This window comes from Ochlerotatus camptorhynchus, unplaced genomic scaffold, assembly GCF_037179485.1.
Source record: "Ochlerotatus camptorhynchus isolate MF236.1 unplaced genomic scaffold, CSIRO-AGI_Acam_v1.1 ptg000146l, whole genome shotgun sequence".
NCBI classification, from domain to species: domain Eukaryota; kingdom Metazoa; phylum Arthropoda; class Insecta; order Diptera; family Culicidae; genus Ochlerotatus; species Ochlerotatus camptorhynchus.
In genome coordinates, this window is record NW_027040636.1 from 154,479 (window position 1) to 178,367 (window position 23,889).

General features: G+C 38.2%; 1 protein-coding gene across 2 annotated transcripts in view; it reads right to left on the reverse strand.

Moving 5' to 3' along the window:
• Nucleotides 1–213: 213 nt before the first annotated feature.
• The window catches only part of LOC135700980 (protein SCAI), a 49,219-nt gene continuing 25,543 nt past the window's right edge, over nucleotides 214–23,889 (reverse strand). Inside the window, exons 5-11 of one of the 2 annotated variants that reach the window (XM_065221672.1) lie at nucleotides 10,477–10,605; nucleotides 10,261–10,400; nucleotides 10,016–10,204; nucleotides 9,745–9,943; nucleotides 1,118–1,185; nucleotides 845–1,045; nucleotides 214–789 (exon numbers count right to left, since the gene is read on the reverse strand). In XM_065221672.1, the coding sequence (XP_065077744.1) occupies nucleotides 545–789; nucleotides 845–1,045; nucleotides 1,118–1,185; nucleotides 9,745–9,943; nucleotides 10,016–10,204; nucleotides 10,261–10,400; nucleotides 10,477–10,605 (1,171 nt within the window). In that variant the 3' untranslated portion in view covers nucleotides 214–544. Of the gene's footprint in view, nucleotides 790–844; nucleotides 1,046–1,117; nucleotides 1,186–9,744; nucleotides 9,944–10,015; nucleotides 10,205–10,260; nucleotides 10,401–10,476; nucleotides 10,621–23,889 lie in introns of both variants that reach the window. The other variant, XM_065221671.1, reaches the window with a different exon arrangement.

Sequence of the window (23,889 nt, forward strand, 5' to 3'; positions counted from 1 at the left end):
TGTGTGATTTTTAATCTTGTGAGAATGTATTCTAGAGAGTGTATAAAATACGCAATCCGTTATACGATTTCATTTCGCTCTATTATAGTGTATATGTAACAACAAGTAGCGTAAAAAGCTGTAAACATACATAAAATAAATAGAAAAGGTAACAAAGCCTCTGCTGTATCGATTTGTTTTCTTTTACTCTTTTCTTACTATTCTTACTGTTGCTTTATTAAGGTGCGATGCACTTCATTCCATGGTCGGCTGATTATGCTCAAATCATAAAAAGCGTTCTAGCGTAGCACTGCAACTCGTGACAACATTTCATACGATCACCACCACCATCGGTCGCTTCACTAATGACGGGTTTGAATAGTTTGAACACAATCCTGCCGCATTCCACCGAACAGGCATTGGAAGTTTCATGCTTACCAGTAATTTCACGTCGCAATTGTTGCCCCCTTGCCACCAACAATAGCGTCAGCAGCAATAAGTCGTAACTGATTCCATTGGTTCGGCTAGGTTCGTCGGCGACATTGCGATCTAAGGACCTCCTCCATCAATCGCCTTCGGGACCCTCGACAAAATGTCCTCTGACATCTAACGCCGAAGCTAGTTGCAGGATAATGTGAGCTAAGGATGGATGCTCCAACAGTTCCGCACTCGGTAGGGCAGGTTCACATCGTGGCCGCTGATGTCGACCCCGGAAGCCTCGGTGTAATCGCAAAGTTACATCACAAAATACAAACCGTAGTATGAGCGTACGCAAAAAGTCATCCCCGAAAAACTGTACATAGGATGAATCTGAAAAGGCCCACAATTTACAATAGTTCGGCTGAGATCCACTTCAACAACTCACCGATGTACCCTATACCCTGTTCTATTTCGTCCATCCGACATCTTGTTACTAACCGTGATGCTTCCGTCACAAATCGATCGACATAGTTTTGACACCGCTCCCAGTGGTGAATCGGGACATCACCAACATTGCAGATGTAGCACAGAGCAGTCATCGGAGAGTGAAGAAACAGAGTAAAGAGTGAACCATGATGTTGCAAATCTGAAATCAAGGAAAGGGTTACACTCATCAACAAAGATCACTGTGAGGTAAAATCTGGAACGCTCTACTTACTCATACCTTGGAAATTCGCAGGAACATCCTGGGGTGACATCAATATCACAAGTGGCTGACCAAAATACCTGTAAAGAAGGACATTTATGTAAATTTTTGCTAACAGATCGATCATACGATTTCACTCCGTATAGCAGAATGTTGGCATCTAGTATGGGGCCTAGGGTGTTTCATATTATCGATTTTACTCTAGCAAGCTCAATCGATTCTACATCAGATCCTGATGATTTTCCCAAAATGTGAGGTCATTTAGTTGCGAACTCATGCTGCACTGACCCTTTGGAGTTTATATGGAACTGACTTCTGTCAGAGCAACACTGCATCTTGCACTGAGACATAGTAGGCTGGATTTTCTTGCCATCTTCGCGTCAAGTTCACCAATGTTCATACCAAGAAGCCATGATGTTGCCTGCTGGGCAGTTTATGCAGCATGCCACGATAATATCATCTTGCTAATTAATTAATAACTAATTATCCAGACGTTCAACTAAAATTTGGCCTTAAGCAAAGTGTAGCTAAGAAAATTTTCTTTAAGTTCAAATAGCATGATTACCCGTAAATCATTATGGTGCAAGGCCAGGATGAGGAGAACAAAAAGTTCAGTTTTAGTGATTTCCATATAAACTTCAAAGGGCCAATAATGCAGGATGAATTCACAACGAAATGACCTCAAATTTGGGATAATCATCAGAACCTGATTTATAATCGATTGAGCTTGGTGGAGCAAAATCGATATTTTGAACCATCCTAATGGGGCCATCCATATACCACTTGAACGGAAAAAGCTTAATTTTTGTTTCGCCCCTCCTCCTCCGTGGACAAACATGGACATAGGCTGAACCCAACCCCTCTCCTGATGTTCAACGTGGTCTTTATTTTGACGCAGGACTACGTCTGTGATTTCTATATGAGGGTGCACTTTGTGAAAACCAAAAATGGAACATGTAACAAAATTATGAAAGATTTTGATCGTTAATAACTCAGCTGCCCCTAGACCAATTTCAATAATTTGATCACCAATCGATCAGATATATTTCTACGCATCTGTTAAATTTCAGACTTTATCATTTGTTCATTTGTTCATTTGTCATTATTGAAAATAGCACGAATATGCAACTGTTGCTTTTATAATTAAAATTATCACCGATTGCCTGCGAAAAATGATTTCCCTAACACAAATTTCAAAGTTGAACGCCATCCGATCTCACCAAACGGTGTTTATTGAATCACCTCGTGGTGAGTGATTGTGTTCTCCAGTACAAAACAAAAGGCTCCCAACGAGCAGCTAGCTACCAAGGCTGGCCTCAACCGCTGATTGGATTCAGTTCCAATCACCGTGTGTGGTGGTGTCCAGTCGTCGGCATCAGCTGCAGCAGCACCAGTGCTTTCGGCGCGTGGCGTTGAACATTGTTCTCTAGTACAAAACGAAAGGCTGCCTGCAAGCAGCAAGCTGCAGCCCACATGAGCATCCCTAGAAGGAGGAAGAAGCCGCACCGCTATTGATCGGAATCAGTAGCTCTTCGTGAGTTGCTGTGGGCCATCTATGTTAAGCGCGTCATACTAAAGAGTATAAACATAGAAAACCCCGTCAAATTCCCATTCATACACAAAACACAAGCTCCTGCTGCAGTTAACAAATAAGATTTATTATATAAAACCTCGTAGTCCTACGTCACCATTGCATACAACCCCATAGGGCTGTCCCTTGTAGTTTTTTTATTGTCAAGTTATTCCAAAAATATTCGTGTCTTGCCTAACATTTTCAACTTTTTTTTTCTTTATATTTCGAACTTTGAAAAGGCTAACTTTTGTGGTAAGACATGTTAATAAATCAGATAATTATAAGAAGAGTTCAATTATAGTTCTGAGAATTTTGAACTCATTAGAAAACTTAAGATGGTGACAAGTTCAAATGAACCAGGGATAACCCTAGAAGACTTCTATACCGAAATCTTAATAACTAAACCAAAGACTTCTACCAGTTTTCTATAAATTTCATTAAGATCATTTGAGCTCCCTATATTGTATTGAAACATTATTAAAAATTATAAAAGCTCGCCATCCAACTTTTAAGTCAGCATACCCATCAATTTTCATCAGGACCGTCTTGAAAGCTTCGGATCTTGAAAACTCGTTGAATATTTTGTCAAAACTAGCTTCAAAAGCCATCAATACCTGCGCTGAAACTCTGGAACGTCCTCCGATGTTCTGCAAACTCACTTATAAAAACTTCTAAGCACATTCCTGTAGTAACATTTACTTAGAAACCCACTCTAGCCCACTAGTGGAAATTCATGATAGTCGAAACAACATCTCCCCAGTCTTGTAGTTGAAGTGTACTGGACTTTAAGTTGAAGTTCCAGGAACTTCACAATGGTAGTTCACCCAAAACCACGAAAAGTTCATCAGTCCTGAGTCCTGATAGAACTATACTTTTAGCACAGACAAACAGACATAACATTCGCAAGTTGTTCTTCGAACAAGCATTTAACGGACAATTTAAAAGTATTGTAGTTGGTAGTACCACCGCCTGTGGCGCGCATAGTCAATTCCCTTGTGTTTGACGTTTACACACTACCGCCATCTGTTCAGTGTAGTGCCCACCACAGTGTATTCAACAGATTTTTTTTTTCTTTGGTTTGTTTTTTCCGTCGATCTTATTTTCCGTGCTGAGCACCAATGCTACCGACGTGCCAGGAAGGCAGCTCCCACACCTGGACCCTACCTATCGACCCATCAACTCATGAACCGGGGACCAACGGCTTTACTTCCCATCCGAAGGAAGGCGTGATCAGAGATGTTATGCCTCAGAACATCCCGGCGGCGCCGACGGGGATTGAACCCAGGTCTGCTGGGGTGAGACGTAATCACGCTTACCACTACACCACCGGCGCCGTTATATTCAACAGATGGCGGTAATGTTTTAGCGACGATGTTTTACAGTGAGAAATATTCAAGGTGTTATGTCTGTTTGTCGGTGATTTTAGTCTTATAGTGCTTTAAAATTTTCAGAATCGTCCCTAAAACCCGACTAGGCTCAACTTTGAAATCTTGTATATGCTTATGCACAGTGTTGGGAAAATATCAAAAAATCAAATCTCACCAATGCCCAAGATCACGCCTGATTTTCGTAGACAAAAATAAACAAGCATACAGCTGCGGTCTAGGCTGCGGTTGATTTTGCAAGCTGTGATATCGCAGCTCGGAATATCAAGCTAACAAAACTCACCAGCTGCAAATCTCAACAAACTGTGGTGAGATTGAGTTTAAAGCTGGGTTTAGACAGAGCAAGTTAATTGATCAAGTCAGCTGAATTCAACTGACTTGAACGCGAATTGAACGTGTAAACCATGCCATTCAACTAACTTGATCAACTCAGTTGAATTGAAAAAAAGTTGAACCAGGGTCAACTTTTCAAGCCAGTTGAATTCAACTGAGTTGATCATTTGACTTGCCTAGTCTAAACCCAGCTTAGACTAGTTTTTGCTTTACATCCGAACGCAACCGACACTTCCATAACGGCTGGCAGCAGTCACTTCGCGTCTACCATCGGTGAGCAGTAAAAAGGGATAGCAAACTATACTTTCTCTTTCTAAGAAAACGATGTGCAACGGAATCATTTTTGTGTCTAGTCAACTGCACGTTGTGAATAGTCTCGCAATATCAAAGCTCGATTACTTTTTCAAAGGGACGTATCAGCTTTTGTAAACAATGCATTTGATCGCCGATTTTGCGTAACTGGTAGCTCACACACGCTTACTAACACCACTAGCAGGTAGGAGAAAATTTTCCCTATCTGATGGTAGCATTAGCATGCGTGGGCGAGCTACCAGTTACGCCAAATCGACGATCAAATGCATTGTTTTCAAAAGCTGATACATCCCTTTGAAAAAGTTATCGAGAAAGGAGCTTGTAAAATCAATATCAAGCATGATATTTTCTTCTTAATTATATTTTCTTAATCGACTTTGACTTTGAATTAACTTTGATTGCTTTAACTGAATATTTTTATAAGAGCACTTTTATTTATTATTATTATTATTATAGTCCATCTGACTTGATAGTCTCAATGAAACACTTAAATCTAAATGTAGTCACTCATTAAAAATTTAAAAATGGCCAACAGCAAACGATGACGATATCTCGCGCGAGAGCGGAAAATATAATTTGATGGATGATTTTGCCAACACTGCTTATGCAAGTCCACTTGATCCGCCATGATGTCTCCTGAACCTGTTGATAAAGTCCCCCAGACTCTTTCTAAAAGTTCCTTAGGTCTACCATCTAGCATAACTGGACTTAATTAAACAAAAAAAATTAGATCCATTTGTCAAAAACGAAATCGACAGCTCCAAAACAAAAACCAAAACTCAACCGTATTTACTTTACTGGAAGCAGCTGCATCATATCCGGAGTTTTATGAGAATTGTAGGTTTCTCAACATGAGAATTTATTAGAAGATATACACTCAGGTCTTTTTTTACACGGGGGATACGTACCGTGTAAAAAAAACCTACGAGATTTTGATTTTTCACATGCTTAAATGTTTTAAAAAAATCGGATTTTGATGCCATTTGTAATTATAGCATGCTATGGTCCATATAGACATATTTAAAAAAATTCTGTATTTACACCAAAAATTGTGATTTTTTTTTTCTAAATATGTCATTCGATTACCTATAGCTTGAAACGGATAATGTGATTGGAATCAACTCGATAGGTTGTATCGTTGTCGAGAAATCATTAAAAACGTACCGTGTAAATCGCGAGAAACCGTGTAAAAATAACCGTGTAAAAAAAAACCGCGTGAAAAAAACCGTGTAAAAAAAGACTTCAGCGTACAATATTGGACCCTCTTCATATATGATCGCCAATGATAGGGCTTTACCTCAACACTGATTCTTTACACTTGCCCAAGGGCAGTCGGAATCTTTCCGAAAATGGTTAGTACTGGGCACTAGATACAACCTCCAATGATCATGTTTTCAAGAATTTTTATGTGATTTGATATACTGCGTGATATATTTAGACTCAAAGCAGATTATGATCATTTACCAGGAGAACCCGAATCACATTTATTTATTTTTGATTGCCTGTATATTTTTTTAATTGAAGCACCAGTGAAGCACATCCTTTGAATCATTTTCAATGGAAGCTATTTAAAGAGGAAACAGTTAAAAATAGCATTATTTCTGGAATAATTCTACACAGCTAAAAAAAAGTAGTGTAAATTTCCGTTACTATGATGCACATAAATGGAGCGTCATATATCATACAAGTTTAGATTATAGATCGTGTAAATTTATGAGACATGTCATGTAATATCCCATATATTGTATGCAACTGTCCACTTTTGTTTGCAACATTTCTTGCAAGTTGCTAGTTTACGTGAAAAGGAAGTTTACATGTATGAATGTTTGCATGCATGGATGTTTACATCGCCAGTAAAATTCAGAATTTTTTGGTGTGTAAGTACAACATTCCCGGGAAATTAACTCTGTGAAGAACTATCAATAAATTATAAATTAAAATAAATTTCACATGGCAGTTGTACAGAAGTTCATAATTGATTTTCAGAGTTGGTTGGAACTTCTAACATGAAGCTTTAGTGTGATAATTTATTAGCTAGTGAATGATCTTTAGAAGAAGGTAGTTGGATAGTTCCGTTACAGTACGGCAATATGAAAATTGAATAGAAGTTTGAAAATGAGCGAAGGGCCATTAATGTGACAGTTTTTGAAGTCAGACGCACATCTTTTGCCTAACCCGTACGATGTACGCGGAGACTTGAAGTATGTCTTCAAGTCTACAGGCAAAAGATGTGCGTCCTCCTTCTGCTCATAACTGACTGCGGCTGTGGAATAGTTCTAGCGACGTTTCATCACTACCTAAAGCCCCACGTTTGCGAGAGCATTTCCAGTCAATGGTGTGTTATAATGCAATTCTTCTTTACCCAACTATTGTGTTGCTCCTCTCGTCATGACCAACGTGGTCAACTCAGAGAGAAAGCAGTAGGGTGGTTGAAAATCGCTAACTTCGCGTATGAAGTAACATAAAAACACTTTGAATGTCATAATTGATTTTTCGTCGGCTAAAATCATCCCATCACGTTAAATACTAAAAAAAACATTAAATTCCAAAATCACCATGATTTAAAAGTAAACACTTTTTCCCTGCATTTTGATACTTCTACACAAAATTTTAATCGGGGATCTTGAATATAAAAACATGTCATCGATATTTTTCAAGCAAAACAAACAAAAGGATTAAATCGATTCCCATTCTGTGCATATAAAAATGTAAAAGTTGACCCAAATTGTGTTTAAAAAGAAATTTAATATTTACTTCAAGTCTATAAACCTAGGCCCGATACGCGATATTGTTTTTCGAAATAAGTTTTTATCTTTTATATTTTACTAGCTGAGTGCCCGGCCTTGCTCGGGATTCAATATAAGCTTGAGTGTATGCGCCGGCTAAAAAAAAGCATGCTATATTGTACGTAGACACTCCCCCCCCCCCTCCCCCTCTTATCTAAGGGGCTACCACCTATGAACATCTTCTTATACCTCCACATGCCAAATTTGGTTCCATTTGCTTGATGAAATTTCTGTTTCATTTGTATGTGTGCCCCCCCCCCCATGTGTATGTGTATCGAACCATAATAAGAACCTTTCCCGGCCCCAAAAACCCCTGTATACCAATTTTCACGCTGGTCGGTTCAGTAGTTTCTGAGTCTATAAGGGTCAGACAGACAGAAATTCATTTTTATATATATAGGGTAGAGCACTACTTCGGCCTAATCGCCCATTTTGGGCCTATCGAGCAGAAAACTTCAAATAAATCCATGATTTCAGAGTTAACAAGTCAATTATGCGTTTGGTACGATACTTTAGTTAATAAGCTACCGAACGAAGTCAATGAGAACGCGTGGCATGAAAGTTTTCATCCATTATTCCCAAAAACAAAAGAAGCGCTCCGACCGAATCAATTTTTATCTTCATACGATAGGCCGAAGTGAATTCATTGGCGTTTCAATTGCGTTTCAATGCGTTAGGCCGAGTTTAAAATCCGTAGGCCGAGTTTGGCGTCAAGAAGCAGTGTTGGACTTTTGACACTATCTCAACGATTGGTTTCTCGTTTTCAAATCTTATGGTACGTACGGAAAGGCAAGTAAATTTGGAAGCCATCAGTAATAATAAAATTCCGTTTGGTGCTAAACTGATCTAGATTAAGAAAGACTAAGTGCGTGTTACGCTTAATAGGCCGGAAATGGGGTATTTAACCCTAGATTTGATTTGATTTTAACCGAAAAATATCACTTTTTCTAAGACCAACAACTCGAAGTCGGACAAAATCGGACAAACCAAACTTAAGATTGCACTCGAACAATATGCAACACTTTAAAATCTTGATTTTACTGGTGATGTAAACATCCATTCATGCAAACATTCATGCATGTAAACTTCATTTTCACGTAAACTAGCAGCTTGCAAGAAATGTTGCAAACAAAGGTGGAAAGTTGAATACAATATATGGAATATTGCATGACATGTCTCATAAATTTACACGATTTATAATGTAAATTTGTATGATTTATGACGCTCCATTTATGTGCATCATAGTAACGGAAATGTACACTACTCTTTTTTAGCTGTGTGGGTAAAAATTTATGAAATTTTGATTAAAACTAGTTTAGACTGTGTACCGTGTGGTAAAATCGCTCAAAGAGACCCAGCGGCGAGCTGACAGCGGAAGAAAAGCGAAGACTACCGACCCTGTGAACGCAAGGAAGGTGAGGGATTACTTCAAGCGCAATCCGAACCTTTCGATTCGGGACGTGGCAAAGAAGGTCAATTCTTCCGTCTGGTTCGTCCAGCAGACAATGAAGCGGGTCGGACTTCATGTCTTCAAGGTAAGGAAGGCGCCTAACCGAACCGATAAACCAAATACGGTGGCCAAATCCCGCGTCAGGAAGCTGTACCGCGAGTGGTTGGTGCAGCCAAAATGCATCGTAATGGACGACGAGACGTACATTAAAGCGGACGCCAAACAGATCCCCGGCCTGGAGTTTTTCGTCGGCAAGTCCCGTCTGGATGTTCCACAGAAGTTCCGGGAGAAGAAGGTCTACAAATTAGCCAAGAAGTACTTAGTGTGGCATGTGATCTGTGAGTGCGGAAAATGCAGCAAGCCGTACATAACGACCGGCACCATCAACGGCCAAATATATAAAGAAGAATACCTCCAGAATTTTGAAGTTTTTTTTTCCTTGATTTGTTTTCCGTTGATTTTTTTTCCGTACTGTGTACCAATGCTATCGACGCCCGGAAGGCAGCTCTACCCCTGGACCCTACCTTTCGACCCATCAACTCATGGCCCGGGGAGATTAACGGCTTTACTTCCGAAGGAAGGCGTGATTAGAGATTTTTAATTAATAGCTGTAGTACATCTGATTAATTACATCTAGAACAGTAAGTTGAGAGTCGGCAAAACGCTCGCTACAGAAGCGAAACAAGTTTAAAAGAATAAGAAGAAGAAGAAGTAACTATTGACAGAAGCGACTACCATCGGTTTATTTTGAATGATGCCAACCGATTTAGATGCGACCATAACCATTCTTATTTACTAACCTTGGTATGTGCTGGAATACAAACGAGTTGTCAGAATCGATTATTATAAACAGTGGTCTTCGCGTGTATGGATACAAGTCTCCCGGGTAGAGACAATGTGGTTCTTTATAACCAGAGCTAGACTTTCCCCTCACTGCCAGCCCACCGTCAACGGCATCGCGTTTAACGCTTGTCGCCAGTCCTCCTAACTCGTAACCATCTACAAGTAGAAAAATAGATCTCTTTCACAACCGAATCTAATCAACCGTGTACTGCAATGCAATAATCTTACAATCCTGTGGATGCTTCGTAGTCGAGAAACATCCATCAGCTGACATGTATAGCAGAAGAGCTCCACCAGGTGGTAGTTCTTTGAATCCACTCGATAGAAACACCATGAGTTGACTGAGCGATGGTTTATACAGCAGATATTTATGTGGGTTATCACGCATTCCTCGACGATCGCCATTTTCCACGTATCCTACAAAGAACCATGCAATATTGAATATAATCTTGTGTTAAATGAAACAACTTTACCTTTGGACCCCGGTACTCCATATGGTGGCATCCTACTGGCTGCAGGACTGGCATCATGCGGTCCACCATGTGTAACCATTGGATGACCCGCTAGGGGATGCATCGATTCGGTTGGTTCTCGTTCTAATGTTTGCAGCATTCTGCAGTCGTGAACAAATCGTGAGTTAGGGTGAAATAATCACTTGCCACAATCGTATGATGACCCTGTCAACCTACCTAAACATATCCATCGTTAGCTCTGAGAACTTGGCTTGTTCGCAGGCGGACCCCACGATCAGTATCTCCTGTAGACTGAGCGTCATGTGCGGCGTCCTCTCGCAGGGGGGCGTCGTCAGTGGACTTAACCTAGAACCAGAACCACTATCGGTCAACACACGTGGAGGCACTCTATTCTACAACGAAAGACGAATGGCCCGTGCTTTCGAATATCGGTGAACTCCATGGTGTATGATGGTGTGAATGTCTGCGTTTGTGTGTCTGTGTTTGTGTGAATTACTATGAGTATGAAAAGATGCTTGCAGCTATTGAATGGGTGCATGAGCGTTGCAATCATGAAATAGTGAGACAGTGAAGGAAAAAGATGAGCATTTATGACACAAGGCAATCAGGCTTTATTCGATGATTTACATTTCTTGCGATTATTACGTTTTATTTTGAACGCGAAGTAGAAATCTTAGAAATCTTGGCAAGGATCACATCGACTAGTGTCATTTTTTTTTTTGTTATTATTAAAAAGGAATAAAGAACTTAAAATGACAAATTCTGATTAAGCAGGGACCATTTTCTGAAGCGTTTAGAGTATATTGACATGCATCTTTTGTAGAAAAAATCTAAACTCATCATGATTTTGGTGATGTTCAATTTTGAATGAAATGATTGTACAACTAACCATTGCCACATGTACCTTCCTAATCCTAAAATCAACTCCAATCGATGTTACAGAGAATCAAAACTTAAAAGAGCTACTAACAACCCGGCATGAAGCTACCCAAGTAACAATCCAGTAACCATTTAGCATCCACTCTGATTTATGATGGTTTTATAACGACAATGAACAATCCAATTAGTTTAAATATAGCATTTCAAAGTGTAAAACATTCCTGCTTAGTAATTCAGCTTTTTGTTGTTGTAAAAACCTTTTATAGTCTTGCAAGAAAGTCAAAAACTGTCTTGTTTTAAAAATAAATTTAAAACAGTTATCAATCCCTCCTTAAAACTGTTCTGTAATTCAAGCATAAACGTCATTAGCAATTGTTTATTAATGTCTTGATAAAATACTTTATAAACGTGTTCTATCATTATAAAAGCAACCATAAAATCATTTGGTTTGGCATTAGAGCAAAAAGCATTTATTGTTGCTTTTTAGGCTTTTTAAAGTGCATCATTAACTCCCCAATTACTCTGTTTACAAATTGAGCTTAAAAGATGGTTCCTCATAATTAATAAATGCCAATTTTATGACAAGGAAATCTCATAGAATAGACGAAGTAGGATGATTTCGATTTCAGAAAAATTTACTTCCTTAGAAGAATCAGCACACCATCAACGACTGACCATCTGGCTGAGAAGAGTAAACTGAGCGGTGCCATAAAACATTGTCGAAAGTTAAAACACATACCAGCCTTCTCCAGATCTTACGAAGTATCAACCGACAGCAAACCACTGAAACTGTTCGTAAGCGGAGATTAGCTGGTTTCCGATCCATAGCAGCGATTTTAGAATCAAATCTTCGAAAATTTCATTCAAGCGTACATCCCTGCATCGTTGGATGGTGCACTTCTGTAACCATCCGGAAGAAGGGGATCTTTTTCGGGAACGATTGCACTTCCAGCTGTTCGACATGCGAAATGTTGTAAAACAGTATCGCAAACTATCTGAGTAACTGCTTCCAATCCATCGGGAGAAAACCGCCTGGAAGAATCCTGGATCTCACACCGCAACTATCGAAAGATAAACAAACTTTGACGTTTAACTTTTTGCAGGCAACTTTGCCTCCATAAATGCTGCCATAAATCAGAACGGGTTAGGATCAAGCAAAATGGCTTTAGATAAATACAATTCAGCCTGCAAGTTTTCTTCATAAAAGCCATTTTAAACCCTTATTAATTTGTCAAGGAATTCTTGAAAGCAAAACAACTTTTTCACAAATGACCCATGAAAATCAACTTTTATGCCACCGCCATGTTGCAATTAGTTTGCTTGTTTTTTACAATCTTCGATTTTCAATCAATATTTTCTTAGATATAACTATATTTTGGTAAATTTAGCAATGAGCAAACATTTAAATGCGAAAATAATAAAAAGAAAGTCTCGGCCAAGCTCGATCTGAAGAATATATTTTTTTCTATGTTAAATAATTAGTCAAATCGACGTTTTACGAGGGTGGACTTAATTTTTTCGATGTTTTCACGTACATTTCACATAAAATTTAATATGGCACTTAAAACAAGGCCACTTAATGAGAACTATTGTAATAAATTTGGATATTCAACAAGATTTTTATACCATCAGTTTCTATTTTCATTATTTTGATAAGATCGGATTCATAAATCCTTTTCTATCTTGATTGATGCTTTCCTAGTGGATTCAGCATGCGGCTAGGGGACATGGCTCGGAAAGGGTTTTTATTGTTGCTAAATAGCTTTTATTGTAGCTTGAAATGGTTATCAATGCGTTCGTCATACAACCTTTTGCAGTAGATCAATCTTGAAGAGCTTCGAGAATACACCCTTCAGAACCTTCTCCAGGGTGGGCCAACTAGACATATTCTAGTCTTAATGAGGTTTTGGTGGATGCATTAATGACAAAATAGCCTTGACCAGGGTTTTATGAATGTTGTTTTATAGTTGCTTTGTAGTATTTCATAAAACTTAAAATGTTACTTGGGTATTGTCCTCACTTTCTACGAATCAGACGATGATAACTAACATTGTTAGTCTAACAACCCGCTAGAACATAGGATTTCAACTATACAGAAAACGAGTCACCGTTTCGAGCATCAGTACGAGTACTCCAAACAACGCTAGTTCCAGGTAACTTGGAGCTTCTGATAAATTTAGGAGTCCAAGCAGTGGTTCTCCGGTGAGACAAGGAGTTAAAGAAGACATCGCCAGTCAGTAGTTGTTCGTAAAAAATATATTAACACAGAAGAAGGTGGAGCGAAACAATCGACATATAACTAGAAAAAAAGACCCTGCAATTAGAACAAAAGGAGTGTACAACTTAAATCTTTTCTGCAACCGAGTACCAATAACCGACGCCCTATATACCGAATCCATCAACACATGGGCCAACTTTACTACCCTTCCGAAGTAACACGTGGCCAGTGATAATTCATTTTAGAAAATCCTGAATACCTCGTTCACCACCGACCGGTGCCATCAATATCATCAGCAGACAGTCAAACATTCGCCTTTGTTTTAGTGGATGATATCGGTATTATCGGGATGAATAAATACCTGTAAGCAGTGTTCCGAAATCTCGTGAGTATTATCATCATAGATGACAATCACGTGGAAAAACATTTAAAAAAAATTAATATCACTACATTTACAACTGCTCTATTTCTACGAAAATTGTGATTATGGATAAAACATATTTGCAAAACAATGTATTTCAACCATAATAGAAGAAGTGCACTGCCACTCATTGTAGTAAGACAGTGATAATGAGTTTTCCTAACACCAGCTATAAGTAGAATACAGATATTTCAAGCTGAACAATGCATTAGGTCCTCAGTAACATTGACAGATTCTTTTCGCCATGTTAAGATTTTCCCAGCTAATTTCTGCACACTAATCGATCAAATAAGCTATTATCTAGTATTAACGAGACACCCGGCAAGAAACGATTCAATACCCAAAACGAAAGAAAAAATCGATGAAGATATTCGATCCATGTTACTTAGGACCTAATGCACTGTTCAGCTTCATTTGATCATAGAGCCATACAGCGGTGCCAGATATACAGATATGTCTGTATTTGTACAGATATTTGAAGTTTCGTACATACCCAATACAGACTACAGACATTATACAGATATTTGAAACTTAATAAAGATTTTGTACAGATTTTTACCAATTCGTTCTTGAAATTAAACATAAAATAAACAAAATTACTATCTAAATTTGAACATCTTCAAGCAATTATTGTCTTGAAACCACACACTGGTTGTCATAAGAGCAGGTGGTGAAACGGATGCTACAAAGACATCCAGCTCTCAGAGTATACTTAAATACTTTTACTTTACTTTTAAGTATACTTTTATACTAATTCGAATGTGGACTTGATGCTGAGAAGATGAAAGAAATCAGCGGTATCTTGGAGAACCCCATGACGGAGCTTTGCTTGAGGTTTTTGAACAAACTAAACCACTTGTTCCAATCGGAAGCGCTTTAAATATTCCGACTCAATACTGAACTAGTTCGTTTGCTCAAGGAAATCCTTGATAATTTTATGAGAATAGACTACATTGCGAAGCTTGAAGACCTGGGTTCGTTAATTTTGCAACCCAGAAACTACTGTGGAAAAGGTTTATATGGGTACTGGCATACAAAAACATATGGATGATAGTTGAAGATGCTAATTTCAAATAACAGACTGTAGTGGTAATTTTTATACGATAGATGGATATGATTCTCGTAAACCATTGCCAGGTTTTTGAGGTAGGTCATTGACTCAAAAAATCTCAAAAATAAAACGCACCCCTCAATGTGCTTAGTTTTGCAGATGTTCCCAAATGTTATCAACGAATTCGAAATGCAAATGGTAGACGATAAATTCCGCGAGGTGAGAAACATGGATTTGCCAATGGATACTAATTTTGATGATGGTGTTGAATTTTGGGGAGTGATGCTGGCCACCAAACGGGTGAATGGCGAAATGGCGGGTGAATTGTGCCAACCCTATTTACTTTGCCACACTCCTCAGCTGCAGTTGAAAGGATTTTTTCGTCGATCACCCTAAACAAAACTAAACTGCGTAACAGGATAAATGCAGGGAATCCTAGCGTCCAAGTAATATGGAAAAGCCATCAAAATAAAAAAGGAATCACTGAAATCATGAAAACAGCTTTTCGACTATTTTCAAGCAACATGGATGATAAGACTAAATAATAATATCTGTTCGGTAAGTTCTGATCATTTCTCATTTATTTTTATTAGAAATAATAGATTTTTCCTTCTTCTAGCCTTACCCACATGCCTATGTTCCTTTTTTACGTTGTCACTTAATTCCGATGGTTCGGTACATGGACCTTGAACGGGATTTTTATTTTTTTTAATCTCGTGATTTTAAACAGCAAAATTCTTTTTAAGTGATGAATTTGTATTTTTTTGCACTAAGAATAAAAATATAAAAAACGCAAAAACGCACTTTTTTAAATTTAAACTGCTTTTTTGTTTAGTTTAGTGTGTGGCGAGCAATTTTATAGCCAAAATACATGTGGGAAATACGAAATCTGCAATGCGGTGATTTTTCTAGAATACAGACAAATACAGACATATATTTTGACACTCATACAGACTTTTGAAAAAATCATCTGGCATCCCTGGAGCCATATAAGAGGCGATCATGCATTTCACGAGAAGGTCATTGAGAATTGGCTTCACAGACAACTCTACCACATGGCTCAGACCCATTTTCGCATCCTATTGAGTGGCAAGCAATATGATTTCCAGGGAAATCGATAAAATGTCCAGTCTGATAATTTAGATACTTTGGAGGTCGAGCATTGTTTTATTATAATCATTTTAACACATTTTAGGTCATTCGTCGTAGCTCGTGATCAAATATTGGTCTAATTTCTCCCAATCTCTGATTTAGATTGAGAATACTATCCTAAACAACTTTTTCGAAGACAAAAGTGATTTGAGTACAAATGAAGCAACCCTGTTTAAGAATTATCAGAGTGGAACAACTATCCTGGTATTGGAATAAAAATTTTGGAAAATGCTTATCTGACCCTTGCTATTATGTGGGAAAACATCATGATTTACGCATTTGGATTATAAAGCAGAGCAAGTGTTCACTGTCCACGATGCATACAATGTTTTCATGGTTGGTTGTCCTTAAAGAGGAATAGGAGTCTAAAATCCCATAAAAACTGACAGCACATTTTTTACCAACTGAAACTTATATAAAAGGTAAAATTTCATGTTTAATAATTAAAAAAAATAATTTAAGTTTTTCTTAAGAGCAATTATCATTGATACGCGTTACACTAAGGAATAATACCCCCTCTATTGGATTTATGCTTTGTTACTCGATGGAAGGTTAATGTAAAAGTAGCATTTTTGCAATACTTAAGTTGTGGACAGACCCTATACAAAGTTATACCCAGGCGAGACCATTGTGCAAATTGGCTCTGACGAAATGGACTATGAGCGCTATGAGACGGAGAAACGAGCCAGAATAAACGCACCATCGACATCGTCTCTGACGATAACCTAATAACACTAGTTTACAAAACAACATAAAAAGTGTGAACTTTAGTGGTTGACCAACGTTTCTAATGCAAAATCCTACGCTGAATTCAATGCCGTGGTCAGAAAAAATTAAAGTAGAGCCATTTTTGAGATATTCAAAAATTTTGATTTTTTGAATTTTGGACAAAAGTACGATTACTAAAATGTCAATATCCTTGGAACTAGTGCACCAATTTTCAATCTTTTTTTATGAAAGTGCTGTAAACTAGTGTAATCAGTGAGTTCTGTCTGCTCATTCCGTAGAGACTTGGACGGACGCTGACTCGTTCGTTGAAAAGCTTTTGAAGATTTAGTGGTGAGCTGCGAATTCTGAATATAGAAATGATCACTCATGAAACCTGAAGGAAGATTGAGAAGCGAATATAACCATAAACGCGAGAGAGCAGCCCAAAACCAGAGGCACCAAGAAGCAATCCCGTCCAATCCCATGGAGAACAAGTCAGGTCATGCGAATTTGTCGTCTATGTCAGTCTTCCGCTGTTCCTATGTTCCTATGTAACGATACTCGTCATCTTGTCATCTCGTCGTCTATGTAACGAAATTCATCGTTACATAAAAACAGCATGAGAGAAAATGAAAGAGACGACCTGTTTCAGTGGCATTGAATTCCGTCAGCGGTATTTGGCTCTAAGAAAGTCAAGCGCTTGTGAGTCACACAAAAGGTTTAAAGTTTGTATAAGGATAAAATTTTACAAGTATCGCTCTGAATTTTGTTCAAATAGTCTTATTTTCTGCAAAATAGAGTATGTAATTACGTTGGAAATGACCAACAAGCTCTATCTTTGTTACAGTTAGCTTGGTAGAAATTCCAAAGAGATAGCAATGCGTAAAAATTGACAAAAAGGATAAATTTATGATTAAAATTGCGCCTGTCAGCAATATTTAGTTCATTACAACATAGGTAGATAGGCTAGCTTGCTATTATACAGCATCCATGTTGAAAATATCTAGACGGTTAGAATATTTTTCAAGGCCCCTAAACCTTCATCAATCTGTACCATGATTTGCACACGCTCGTATTTTGGGGATAAGAACCAACTGCAGAGTAATGCTTTGTTTGAAAACATTCCTTTATTTCCAAAATAAAGTACCCCATTCATGAGTTTGTGGCGCTCCTCTACAACAGAATGAATCCAATTAAATATTCCTTTGAAAGACCCCACTGATCAACTACCCATCCACATCTCGTCATGATCCGTCAAGGGTACGGTACATAACTCGCGCCAGCTCATCTTTCCGAAGCATGGAAATCCAACAAAGCTCCAGGGGTCAATCGCATATTAACCGCTGAACGTTTTAGTCGAGATCCCTTATAAGGACGATCTTACCATCTGTGAGGGTTTTCGCTTAATGTTACTATTCAGACATAGTGCACAGTTGTCCTGAATCGATTACAGGACTCTCCGGCAGCAGTAGGTAAAACTCCGTGACGAAAGATCTTGTGTGGGTTATTTTGTCACAATCTGTATCATTCTGGATATCCTTTTACTCCTGTTACTAACAATATTTGGATTTAATTGACTAGGAAAAAAACATTCGACTGAGTCAATCACTAGAACCTGAGCAATCATCAACCTCATCGCAGCACAGCATGAGGCTTTCACGTACAGAGAGTCACTCATTACGAAGCCTCATACCCTAACCGGCTGATAATAATTATGCACGACAAACGTTTCCAGTTTACAATAGCTGGGAATGCAGTGGAAAGTTTTAAATTTCATGGCATCAAGAAAGCGTCAGATGGTGGAACCAAGGTACACATATCAAAAGGACAAGACTGCCTGAAATATATGGAGATAAAAACAGATTTAGTCAACGCAGCATAACCGAATTTTCAATTCAAACATGTTTGCAGTATATAATTTGTTCTCGATGGCCCCACAGGTAAATTTCGAATGCAGAGCTCTATCGTAGATTTCATCAGAAGGTAGTGAAGGTAGGTTGGCCAACCGCGAAAGGACGGAAACGGGATTTCTGACGGGCTAGATTTCTGACAATATCTCAATAATGTGTGACTCTTTATTAAATCCAACGCTACGTATAGAAAGTTAAATAATTTTGCAAGTCATTTATATTAGAATCACTTCATTTCTGGGAACATATCGGTTAAAAAAAGAGCTTAAAGCGGGTTTTGATTAGTAGAACGGAAACTACATAAAAAAACACGATATGAAATTTTGCGAAAATTATTCCTTGATCCTTTTACTTAAATAAAAAAAAATCATATTCGGATTTCAGCGGCAGCAAATTATAGTGCTTTTTGTTACTGTAATCTCCACTGTGCGTTGAATTGGAACCAGGCAGGATATTGCAGCAGAAGAAGTCCCAGTGACTCATGATGGTGGAGCCTCAACAAAGTAAGTAAAGTAGTCAGTCCAAAGCGAAAGCAAACAATCACCCAAGATGGAGATCTTCCACGCGTTCCTGCAATATGATGCATCTTAACTGATGGGTTAAATAAAGCCTTATCTGCCTGAATATTTCGAACTCCAAGGGCTTTCCAAAAACTACAATATGCATGGTAACTTCAACGGACGTAGACCGAAGTACAGCCCATATAAACTGTGGAAATTTCCGACCGCTTAATCATAATTACATTTGGGATCCTAAATCAGCTCAAGATAATAATTCCTAAAACTTGTCAGAAGACTTATGTAGTTGAAGAGTGAAACAAAGCTAAAAGAGCTAGACCATGTTTTGAAAACCCTAAAGGCTTTGGTGAATAAACACATGAGTTGTAAAACGCTAATCACTTCATTCAAAACCATCATTCATGCACGCTATTTGTAGCTATTGAGCCATTGCCAATCATCTATTTATGTACACGTTGATGGATAAACGAAAAAGACGTTCATATTTAGTCATTTAAACAAACACAAAATACCAGTTGAGCCTAGCTGCTCATCGTGGTTATTTTTGCACAACATTCATCGTTACAATTACACCGCGTATCCGTCGTATTCAAAGCAATTGCGAAGACCGTTTATAAGACACACACAAAAACAAAAGAATTAATGAAAAACAAAAAAGTAAACCCATGAAAATTTCAAATTGTTGGAGGGGATTGAGGTCTTTCTCAGAGAACATTACAAGAAATGAGGCAGGCGTACTTTTATGACTGATAAGAGCGCGCGGAATGTAAGTGTTAACCACGAGAAGGATTATGACAAATGAGGTTAATGGGAAATGAATGAACGGGCCAATTTTCCACGTCTTAATCTTAAAATTATAATATCTTAAGCATCTAATATCATACGAGCAAAGAACGTCATGTGGAGAAATATTTACAAACGCTTTTGCTCGTACAGACTTATAACTAAAATCCTTAAAACTAATTTGCTTGGGGACAAATACTTAGGATCAACATAATCAGTAAAACTACAGTCAAAAGCTGGAAAAGCCAATCGGAGTAATCAAATTATACACCGTAAATACACACACACTCACACTTTTGAGATACCAAACAAAAGCCAGGAAAATTCAACAAAAAATGAAAGATTTATGTAAACATTTTTTTTTTTTTAGTGAAGTGTTCTGTAGTATAGATTGGAAGGTATGTGAAAATAGAAAGACTGCGATAGCGGAAACAAAAGCATCAAATCGTCCATTAAAGTTTAGTGAACGACTCGATTAAACAAAGTAAAATACGAAATATTACTTATCAGTATAATCAACTCACTAAGACTTGAAAACATTCATCGTAACGAAGGACTAAAGCAAAAGTATTTACAACACAATTTTTGTTCAACCTGTTTCTACCTGTGTGTGGTTAGAGTTCGAGAGCAAAACAGAGTGGAACAAAAAAAAATATTATAATGCCAATATGAAGCCCGTTCACAATACCTTTGTATCATCGTATCCGAAAATTTCTAGCTGTGATTTGATTCGATTTTGAATTTTGAGTGAATTTTGTTGTCAATTGTGAACGTAAGTATATATATATAATGAAAATGGAATCTATTGAACTTTGCAACAAATGTGACATAAACACGGTTTTTAAAAGTGTGTTCCCGTACCTGCAGTAGTGAACTAACAGATTTTGTGACTTTCTCTAGGAGAAGTTACAGAATGTGTAGCCTACTGTAGTCATGGGAACAAGCATTTGTGTGAAACATTTCCCAACGGTTACAGTCTTAGCTCTGAAAAAGGCCCATTAACGAAACCGAAACATTGAATAGTTTCGAAAAAATTGAGAAGCAATCACATACTTAAATTTGGACACAAATGTATATAACAGTTAGATGGCAAACTAAAATGACGAGACATTCTGCTAGAAGCCAACTTATTGCTTTATAAATTAAGACAAACAATCAATGTTTGATGTGCCTCAAGCATTTGAGTAAATAATGATGATTTATTTATGATTGTACTCTCAGAAAGGTAAAGGCATGATATTTATACGGTTGAAACCCACGCACATTGCTTCCGTTGGTGATCCGTGGCAGCAAATCTGCCAGTTAGACAATATATTTGACTGTCACTATGTTGCAACGTATCGCTAACGGATGCAATATGTGTGTGCAGCAACCACATATTTAAATGGCTTAGCATATGGAACTTTAACCAACGAAAAAACGATATTAGGAACTTTTAAAAATCTCTATTTAGTACTTCGCCAAAACTCCATACAATCTATTAACCTTTTACGTGACTCCTACACCTGAGCAGTAGAGTGATGCAAAATTGGAAAGCACTGTGGAGTGAGCTCAAACGGTTCAAAATCAGGTCCTGATTTGCCTTCCAAAATTTGAACCCATTTGGTTAGCAGCTCATGTAGCACAATCCATTTGAAGTGTGTATGGAAACTACTGCATATCTTTCTAATAATTCACTGAATTGTTTTGCTTTAAAACACTATAACTGTGCAATTTTCTACGTATTTATGCTTTCAAAAGCACTTATCGATTTAAGATAATAATAAAAGTTTAATAATCATCGTTGACGTTGGCGTCGGATGATCATACTCACTCAACTTTTGTTTTCCGTCAATCTTGTTTTCCATGCTACCAATGCTACCGACGCCAGGGAGGCAGCTCCCACACCCATCCATCAACTCATGAACCGGAGACCAACGGCTTTACTTCCCTTCCGAAGGAAGGCGTGATCAAACATGTTATGCCTCAGAACATTCCGGCGGCACCGACTGGAATCGAACCCAGGCCTGCTGGGGTGAGAGGCAATCACGCTTGCCACTATATCCCCGCTGAGAAAATATCCTACAAGAATAGCTATCAGGCATTGTCTCAGAGGTATGGAAAACGGCTGAAGGCAATCGACAAAAAGTTTCGTTTTCTCATACAAACTTCAAATGGTTTGTGCACAGTCAGTTTCTAACCAAACGAGTTCAAATTTTAAGAGACTAACCAGGACCCGATTTGAACACGAACTTTTAAATTTAGCATCAGAGCAGTTCAACGCCAATTGACGAATAGGAAAAACATGACCTTCTCCGATTAGCATGAAACTTTGCATAATTATTTGTTGTGGGCTGGACTTTTTAGATCTTGTAAAATTTTCAATTTTTGATCGAAATGACGTCTGAGACAAAGTTTTAGATGAAAATAAAGTTTTTCTGGGAAAAAATATATAGCGCGTCTTTTAATAAATAAAATTATGGCGGCCGTCACAACGTGCAGGTGAAGATAGCCGCAAGATACTCGCCAGGTCAAATACATAGGAAAAATTCATATGGGTTAAACAAGAATCTGTAATGACCGAAAAAATTGCTGCGCTGGAATTTGTGACGACGGTCAAGTAGCCGCCACTTTTGGATTTATCATGCAAAAATGTTTTTAGTAATTTCATGAAAAAAAAATTAAAAACCTAAATGTCTCAAAATCCTCGCTGATTTCAATTTTTTTAATCCCATTAAAAATACAAACTATTAGAATGTTTAAAATCATCGACACATAAAAATTTACCATAATCGTAAAACAAGAACTTTTGGTAAAATTTTAGAAATTTTTGTTAAAAGTTTTTAAGTAATTTATACTCTTATAATGATTGAGACATTTTAATTCATTTTCTGTGAAAAAAACATACAAAAAAGAGTACTAACAAAAATTTAAATTAAAACTAAAAATTTAACACAAGTTCCTGTTCTACTTTTTTTCAGTTTGCAAGTGTCCGTGGTTTTAAAAGTTTCAAAAGATAAGCTTTACTTTTATTTTTTTATTTTTCAAAAATCTGGTATTGACATTTTAAGATAATTATTTTTTTTTATGGCATTTTAACTCAAAATAAATTTAACACTATTTTTTTTGTTAATTTTTCCAAGAACGACATTATTTTTCTTTAACACTTTGTCTCTGACGTCATTTCGATCAAAAATACTGTTTCCGTGCAAAATTTGTATGAAAAATTTCAAAAATATCATTTTAGAATTTTACTTCCAAAATGGCCGCATTTTAACATAAATGTGCCCATAACAAACAATTGCGCAAAGTTTCATACAAATCAGGGAAGGTCGATTCAAAAGTTCAATTCATCAGTCTATTGTCTACTGAACAAAAAGTTTCATGAAAATCGAAGGAGGTCGAGTATGGAATTAATTTGTTTTTATTTCAATTCATTCGCACAAGATGGTGACCAACCGCACGTTAGGCCGAAGGTCGTTAGGCCGAAGGCCGAAGGTCGTTAGGCCGAAGGCCGTTAGGTCGAAGGACGTTAGGTCGAAGGGCGTTAGGTCGAAGGACTTTAGGCCGAAGGACGTTAGGTCGAAGGACGTTAGGTCGAAGGATGTTAGGTCGAAGGACGTTAGGCCAAAGGATGTTAGGCCAAAGGACGTTAGGCCGAAGGACGTTAGGCCGAAGGACGTTAGGCCGAAGGACGTCAGGCCGAAGGACGTCAGGCCGAAGGACGTCAGGCCGAAGGACGTCAGGCCGAAGGACGTCAGGCCGAAGGACGTCAGGCCGAAGGACGTCAGGCCGAAGGACGTCAGGCCGAAGGACGTCAGGCCGAAGGACGTCAGGCCGAAGGACGTCAGGCCGAAGGACGTCAGGCCGAAGGACGTCAGGCCGAAGGACGTCAGGCCGAAGGACGTCAGGCCGAAGGACGTCAGGCCGAAGGACGTCAGGCCGAAGGACGTCAGGCCGAAGGACGTCAGGCCGAAGGACGTCAGGCCGAAGGACGTCAGGCCGAAGGA